Source organism: Limulus polyphemus, unplaced genomic scaffold (assembly GCF_000517525.1).
Source record: "Limulus polyphemus unplaced genomic scaffold, Limulus_polyphemus-2.1.2 Scaffold7064, whole genome shotgun sequence".
Lineage (NCBI taxonomy): Eukaryota > Metazoa > Arthropoda > Merostomata > Xiphosura > Limulidae > Limulus > Limulus polyphemus.
The window spans coordinates 25,433-34,127 of record NW_013672674.1 but is presented as its reverse complement, the minus strand read 5'-3'; the positions used below and the strand labels follow the sequence as shown (position 1 = coordinate 34,127).

The 8,695-nt window shown below is 35.0% G+C and overlaps 2 protein-coding genes across 2 annotated transcripts in view; both read right to left on the bottom strand.

Moving 5' to 3' along the window:
* Window positions 1-1,858, bottom strand: part of LOC106474317 (nuclear pore complex protein NUP62-like) — a 4,738-nt gene extending 2,880 nt beyond the window's left edge. The window contains exon 1 of the mRNA XM_013935008.1: window positions 895-1,858. Coding sequence (XP_013790462.1) covers window positions 895-1,858 — 964 coding nt within the window. The remainder of the gene's footprint in view (window positions 1-894) is intronic.
* The window catches only part of LOC106474318 (flocculation protein FLO11-like), a 25,080-nt gene continuing 18,171 nt past the window's right edge, over window positions 1,787-8,695 (bottom strand). Inside the window, exons 6-9 of the mRNA XM_022402631.1 lie at window positions 6,353-6,419; window positions 4,509-4,616; window positions 3,532-3,652; window positions 1,787-3,146 (exon numbers count right to left, since the gene is read on the bottom strand). Coding sequence (XP_022258339.1) covers window positions 1,924-3,146; window positions 3,532-3,652; window positions 4,509-4,616; window positions 6,353-6,419 — 1,519 coding nt within the window. The 3' untranslated portion in view covers window positions 1,787-1,923. The remainder of the gene's footprint in view (window positions 3,147-3,531; window positions 3,653-4,508; window positions 4,617-6,352; window positions 6,420-8,695) is intronic.

Genomic DNA, 8,695 nt, shown 5'->3' with positions numbered 1-8,695 from the left:
TATTTGAAAACTTGAGCAACAGTTGCTCAAATTTAATTCAAAATTAAACTGCTAATCTAGTTTGCTTGGCCTAATCAATATTTATGCATCTGCACGTCCTTTCACCTTATAGTTTTGCTGCTCTAAATCAGCCGTCTTTAATCCGAATGACAAAAAACACTCCACTTTTACTCTTAGGTGAAGCTGTAGTAAAAATGTAAGACTGATAACTCATGTAACTTTTTGCACAGGCACACGCAAAATTTTTTGTCAAATTTAAGCAGTTTAAGTTGAATAACTTTCCACGTGTAGCTTATATTTACACCAAGTGAGACTCTTAACTGTAGATTGTAAAGATCTATTAGTGTACCAAATTGGAAAAGAATCCATAAAAGTTAAATATTATTTTTTATCAAATAAAGTTTTCATACTTTTGGTGCAAATAAAAAAAAAGGGGGAGGGGGAGAAACTGAATCAAAATTGGTGATGTTATATCTCAGATATTTCTTAATAGATTGCCTTGAAATTTGATACGTAAAGTGAGAGTCCAGTAGAGCACATCCACTGAAAATATGTGATAGTTCAGATTACCACAGTCCGAGATACAGAATGTGGAAAATTGCTAAACTATCACTCCTGTTAATAACACACAATGTGTCCTACAGCAGGTTGTTTTGTCCACACAACACACTATCTTGTGTCTTGATTACCACTTGTGTTATTAAATAAAGTTTCTTAAAAAGTGGCCAGAAAAATCCATTCTGTGCCTTTTTGGTGTAGCTCAAAAAGATTGCCAAAAGAATGAACAAAGGAACTTCAAAGAATGCTAGTTTAATAAAATAATTACAATTTTAAAATATGTTTTTTGTAATTCAAATAAAACATTTATATAAGAACTATTTGTATCTAACTTACCTCCAAAATTAATGTTGGGTTTTGCAGAAAAGTTAAAATTCGCTCCTTGTGATGCAGAAGAAAAGTTAAATCCGCCTGGTGATTGGAAAGCGTTCCCACTTCCAGTTCCAAATTGGAAAGAACCAGGTGTTGACTGCTGAAGATTTGAGTGTCCAAAGGAAAGTGACTGATTAGGACTTGGAGCAAAGTCAAAATTAGCATGGAGCTTGTTATTACTTGATCCAAAAGAGTTCTGATTCTGATCAGCTCCACCAAAAGCTGTATTCTGTCCAGATGAGCCAGATCCAAATACTCCACTGGAGTTCTGAAACAAAGTACTCTGCCCAGCACTGAATCCTCCTCCTGTTGATAGATTGCTAAAAATACCTTGAACTGGGGGTTGGTTGTTCTGACCAAACTTAACCTGTTGTGTAGAACTGTGAGGTGTACCTGCAGATTCTTTAAATATCTGTGGGCTGGAAAAAAGACTAGGTTTTTGATTTTCAATGGAATTGGTGATGAGGGGACTAAATACAGATGGAGGATTATTAAGACCTGTTGCAACATGCTGTGATGTTGTAGTATCTGGTTTTCCACTTTCACTAGACCCAATACCAGATGCTGAGCTGGACCCAAATGTAAAGGAAAATCCTTTTTCCTTATTAGATGAACTGGCTGCTGATGAACCTAAAGAAAATTTAAACCCTCCTGGTGGATTCTTTTCCAAGGATGACTGCATAGAAGGGGCTGTTGAGCAACTTCCGAAATTAAATTGAAACCCTCCAACAGAACCAGTAGTTGCTGGGGTAAAACTAGGTGGTGCAGAAGAGCCAAACTGAAACCCTCCAACAGAACTCACAGTTGCTGGTGTAAAACTGGATGGTACAGATGAACCAAATTGAAATCCTCCAACAGAGCTTGTAGGTACTGGGGTAAAACTAGATGGTACAGAAGAACCAAACTGAAACCCTCCAACAGAACTCATAGTTACTGGTGTAAAACTGGATGGTACAGAAGAACCAAACTGAAATCCTCCAACAGAGCTTGTAGTTACTGGAGTAACACTAGATGGTACAGCAGAACCAAACTGAAACCCTCCAACAGAGCTTGTAGTTGCTGGGGTAAAACTAGATGGTACAGAGAACCAAACTGAAACCCTCCAACAGAGCTTGTAGTCACTAGGGTAGTACTAGATGGCACAGCAGAACCAAACTGAAACCCTCCAACAGTGCTTGTAATTGCTGGGGTAGTAGTAGATTGTAAAGGAGAACCAAACTGAAACCCTCCACCAGAGCTTGTAGTCACTGGGGTGAAACTAGATGGTAAAGAACCAAACTGAAACCCTCCAGTAGAGCTTGTAGTCACTGGGGTAACACTAGATGGTACAGTAGATCCAAATTTAAACCCTTGAACAGAGCTTGTAGTTGCTGGGGTAAAACTAGATGGTATAGTAGAACCAAACTGAAACCCTCCAACAGAAGTTTTAGTCACTAGGGTAGTACTGGATGGCACAGCAGAACCAAACTGAAACCCTCCAGCAGAGCTTGTAGTTATTGAGGCAGTACTAGATGGTACAGAAGAATCAAAATTTAAACCTCCAACAGTAATAACTGGGGTTCTATTAGAAGGCAAGACAGAACCAAACTGTAACTCTCCAACAGTGCTTGTGACTGTTTCTTTAGTGCTTATAGCAGTACTTGAAGGGCAAAACTGACTTCCACCAGAGGTTGTTACTTTTCCTGGAATAACATTATAAAGTTCAGAAGAACCAAACTGCAATTCTTTAGCAAGGCTTGTTTTTACTGGAATTACTGCAGATGGTCGAGATGAAGCCAACTGGAATTCTGCAACAGAATTTGTAGTTGTTGCTGAAGTAACACCAGAACTGAACTGCGGTCCTCCACTAAAGCTTGAACTAACACTAGTCAGTGTAGAAGGTGGCTGGTCCATGCATACAACACTTGGAGAGGAAGCATTAGATGTGTTCACTGTAAATGCTGAGCTTGAGGTTACAACTGAGGGAGAAACAGAAGTTGGAGAGTTAGACTTGGTAGCAGATGGAAGAGGCAGTGTCCTCGTATTAGTGTCTCCTTCCAACTTTGACATATCCACAGCAGCTGTGCTACCATTCTTGAATGTTGTAAAAGAGGATTGAGTAGATGTCTGTAAAGAGAGGCTCGAAGGAGTAGTTGAAACTAGGGCTAATGGTGATGTGTGCTCTGTTGAATGTTCCACTGAACTGTCTAAAGTCTTCATTTTAGGTTGTTGTCCAGCTGTAATTAGAAGATTTTTAATTAAAAACTTCTAGTTATTAGTTAGGTAACAATAATTTCTTTTAGTAATTTATGTTCACAGACTTATACTCAATGTTAATCTCTCTCGTTACAACTGTCATGATACAAAATGAGGAATCAACTTTCATTTCTTTATTGTTCAGTTCATATTTCAGTCTCTTTGGAGTTCAAAACTTGTTCTTAAGCTAGTGTGTGTGCTGACAAACATTCATCACTTAATAGGGTGGATATTGAAAACAAGAGGAGAAGTAAGTTCAGTCCAAGAAAGAAATGTTCAATCAGAATGAATATAAAATCACGTTAAGCAGAGATACTATCAAGTTGACGTAGTTAGAACTCACTACATATAATAAAAAAAACTCACAGCTGGTTGCTTTGAAGGTGTTCTGAATACCACTTAGAAGCTTCTTCAATCTCTTTTCCCCAATTTTTGAATCTCTTTCAAATTCTTCCAATGTGTGTAGATGTTCTGGCATTGGAGCAACCTGCAAATGAAATACCAGAACATTGCTGAAAGGTGAAATTATGATTCAATATATAGAGTACTAAGTAGAAGAAATACGGTAAAAGATGGTTCTAGAGCATAGATTACATAAACTAAAAATTCCGGAATGTTAAAAGTGAACAATAATTTATTAAAATAGCATCAGATTCATTGGACAATTCTACATATTTTTGACATTATTCTACCAGCAGTCCTGATGATGGCAGTGTTTTGGCAGTATTCTACCAGAAGTCCTGATAGCAGTTTTTTGACAGTATTCTACCAGAAGTCCTGATGATAGTGGTGTTTTGGCAGTATTCTACCAAAAGTCCTGATGATAGCCGTGTTTTGACAGTATTCTACCACAAGTCCTGATGATAGCAGTGTTTTGGCAGTATTCTATCAAAAGTCCTGATGATGGTAGGTTTTGGCAGTATTCTACCAGAAGTCCTGATGATGGTAGGTTTTGGCAGTATTCTACCAAAAGTCCTGATGATGGTAGGTTTTGGCAGTATTCTACCAAAAGTCCTGATGGTAGCAGTGTTTTGGCAGTATTCTACCAAAAGTCCTGATAATGCCAGAGTAGTATTGATTACAAAAACATGTAGAATTATCCAAAGAGCCTTGCATGATTCTAATAAATTATTGCATACTTTTAAATGCATTATAATGTTGTTATTTATTAATTACACCATTTTTCGGATTAAAAGCAAAGTTTTTAATACCAAAAATGGAATAAAATGCCGGAATTTACAAGAAATGCAATTTTTTACAAATTAGATCTATTTGTGTCAGTTTGTATCTACAACATTATATATATATATTTCTGAATAAAATCTTTCTGAGCACACGAATACCTTAGTAGACGATGGAGATACGTTCACATAGACTGCTGGCTGACGTCTTAACGAATGTTCTTCTTTGCTGCTGCTATGGAGAGGCACACATATTCCCAGTTCTTCACTCTTCACAAAAATAGATTATAACCAATATATTAAAGTTAGTGTTTCAGAAAAACAGCAGATGATAATATACATATTAGATAGTCCTAACTTCTATAAACCTTACGGAAGACATGCATTTTCTATAATTTATTTTATTGTAAAGCAAATATCTAATTACATGCTAGGCTTATTTTATTATAAAATCTGTGTTTGTCCCACTCTTTTACAGTTAAAGTTTTCCTTATCTGAAAATGTATCTCAAATAGTTACCTCTAAGCTCAACAAAGAGCTATTAACTGTTTTAGGCCTGGTCCCTGGGACTGACCTCGTAACTATTTTGTGCTTGTTATGGTTTTCGTGCTATAACTTTTAAATTAGTAAGCACATGTTCACGAAATTTGGCAGATTATCAGTAAACATTACAATGCTTTCATACTCAAAATATCAGATTTTTTTTTTTATTAAGTCTTAAGGTTTGTTCAGCAATGTTTTTCTCATGCCTTTTTTCTTTTTGTATGTTGCCTATCCAACATGTAAAGTAATTTTAATTTTAAGATTAAAATACTTTTATGCATCAGAAACTTTTCAAATGTCCAGATAGTTATCAAATGTTTCTTAAAAAAAACTTTATATTTTATCTGTTATTTTCACTAATGAATCTCTGTATGTGTTTGGTTGATTTGACCGATCTCGTAACCACCATAAAAAAATTAGGAAATAAACATAAATTATGCCTCTTTCATTCTAGAAAGAACACAAAAACACAAATGTTTAGATTAAATAACTTAAATCTCATAACATTATACATTTATAGATATATATTTATTATTTTTACTACATTGACCTTCAGCTATAGCTGGTTAACAATACAGAAGTTAACATATCCAATAATATAAAACTGATCTTTGGTCTGTACAAAGCAACCTGTCTTGGCTGTGTTTTAGTGGACTAGTATTTTGTAAAATACAGTCACATTTCAATTATTATACATTATATATGTATACAGATTACTGCTATTTTGAAATAAGTTTTAAAGTTATTTTGCCTAAAACATAGAACAGTAAATAAAGAAGTAAAGCAAACAATTATCTCTTCAAGTTACGACCTTTGTACTCTGTTGCTACTTGCCATAAGTTTAACTAAACCAAACACACGAGTTAACACTATTACAGTAATATAATAACATTTAACCAAACTAAACACATCAGTTAACACTATTACATTAGTACAATAATATTTAACCAAACTAAACACATCAGTTAACACTATTACAGTAGTACAATAACATTTAACCAAACTAAACACATCAGTTAACACTATTACAGTAATTTAATAACATTTAACCAAACTAAACACATCAGTTAACACTATAACAGTAATATAACATTTAACCAAACTAAACACATCAGTTAACACTATTACAGTAATATAATAACATTTAACCAAACTAAACACATCAGTTAACACTATAACAGTAATATAACATTTAACCAAACTAAACACATCAGTTAACACTATTACAGTAATATAATAACATTTAACCAAACTAAACACATCAGTTAATACTATTACAGTAATATAATAACATTTAACCAAACTAAACACATCAGTTACTACTATTACAGTAACACTGTGAATTTAAAAACCTGCAAATAGGGACCATAAAAAAAGTAAGGAAACAAGACTAGAGATACTGTAGACATTATTTACTCAACCTACAAACACCTATAAAAAACATGTATCATGAAGTTACCTACCTTTTCTACGTCATCCTTAGTAACATCTGTTGAGAAGAGAGGTACCGTTTCTTTTCCAGTCACATCACTAGAAAACAATGTGTATTTACACATTACTGGTTAATCCAGTGAAGATGTGCGTTTTATAAAAATTCAATTTAAAGACAAAGTACTCAAAGTTACACGTTGCCATAAAATTATAATAATTAAATTACCGTATGTACTAAAAGTAACCTAGTTTCTTTTTCTGTTACATTAGTTTTCTAAAACCAGTTAGAAATCTGGTTTAATATTATGGCAATCTTTCACCTTCTTTTCTTTAACAGCGGTCATGGCAATTACCCCATTGACTGTGGCTGCTCTAAACGTGTGCAGATTTTTTGCAAGCCGTAAACCATACACGGTACACTCGCATTCAACTGCTGGAGGCAGACTGTACCTTATATAGAGAATCAACGGTCGATGGGTTAACGGTCTATATCAGTGTGCGGCATGGGAAATAGTGATTTTTTTTATCAGTGTGTCACATTTTGTCTTTTCTTTTGAAAGACAGAAGCCAATGTACATAGTATATGTATGATCTAATCAAAAATAACTGTGAAAAAAAGGATCCAGTGTGCAACTTAAAGGAATGAAATCAAAATTGGTGGCCAAACTGATAGCTGCACTTATAGCATTGATAAGAATTTCACAGCAAATAATCATTCATTAGTTAGCCAGGCCATAATTTTTGCTCAACTTGGGGCACGATAGTGGGTAAAACAAAATATGTGGTCTAATTAACTAATGAATGAATATTTGCTGTAAAATTCTTATCAATGCTATAAGTGGAGCTATCAGTTTGGCTGCCAACTTTGATTCTGTTCTTTCAAGTTGCACGCTCGGTACTTTTTTTGGCCACAACTTGTTTTTTCACACCTAAGGTGTTTTTGATTAGATATCATGACTTTTTTGTCAATATACACCAACAAATCACAGCAAGTACGAAAGTGACACTCTATAGTAACCCACAATAGCTTTTGGAACACAACCCTCAGTTATTCGGAACAGACCTTTACTTTACAGAACCAACCAGATTCATTAAAATATATGGTGGAAGTTTTTCCTCTCTAAAACAGTGTTAACAGTATCCTTTATAGTAATGCCATGGAATTTAGATTAACAGTTTCTTGTCATCAACCACATGCAATCGGTACAGCTGTATCAAGCATTATTATTTATGCTAATTGCTTAATATAATATCAGGTGATGTTAAACACTCTTTAAGTAGGATAATTTCATAAAATTTAGCAAACTTGTGCTTACAATTGGCAATGAATAATAACCATCCACCCGTATGATTATTTGAAAACTTGAGCTAGAAACTGCTAATCTAGTTTGCTTGGCCTAACCAATATTTATGCATCTGCACGCGCTTTCACCTTATAGTTTTGCTGCTCTAAATCAGCCGTCTTTAATCCGAATGACAAAAAAACACTCCACTTTTACTCTTAGGTGAAGCTGTAGTAAAAATGTAAGACTGATAACTCATGTGACTTTTTGCATAGGCATGTGCAAAAATTTTGGTCAGAATTGAGCACTTTTGTTGAATAACTTTGCACGTGTGGCTTATATTTACACCAGAATTGACACCTAATTGTAGGATATAAAAATCTATCACTGTACCAAATCTATCAAATAAATTTTCCATACATTCGGTGCAAAGAAAACAAAACAAGAAGAGCTTCAGTGAAAGGTTGGATATTTTATATCTTGCGTATTTCTTAATGGATTGCCTTGAAAGTTGGCACGTGAAGTAAAGGTGCAGTAGAGCATAACCACTGAAAGTACGTGATAGCTTGGATTACCACAGTCAGAGCTACAGAAAGTGGAAAACCAATAACTATCACTCCTATTAATAACACAGTGTCCTACAGATTTTTTCAGCCACCCGATGTGTGTCTCGATTATGTGGAACTATTCAGAAAGATGGAATATGTAGTGAAGAACACTGAGACCATACCAGTTAGATGGAGCACATTTCACTCGTATGTACAGTACACAGACTATCAGGATGGTACCAGATAGATGGAGCACATTTCACTCGTATGTACAGTACACAGACTATCAGAATGGTACCAGATAGATGGAGCACATTTCACTCGTACATACAGTACACAGACTATCAGAATGGTACCAGATAGATGGAGCACATTTCACTCGTATGTACAGTAACAGACTATCAGAATGGTACCAGATAGATGGAGCACAGTTCACTCGTATGTACAGTACACAGACTATCAGGATGGTACCAGATAGATGGAGCACAGTTCACTCGTATGTACAGTACACAGACTATCAGGATGGTACCAGATAGATGGAGCA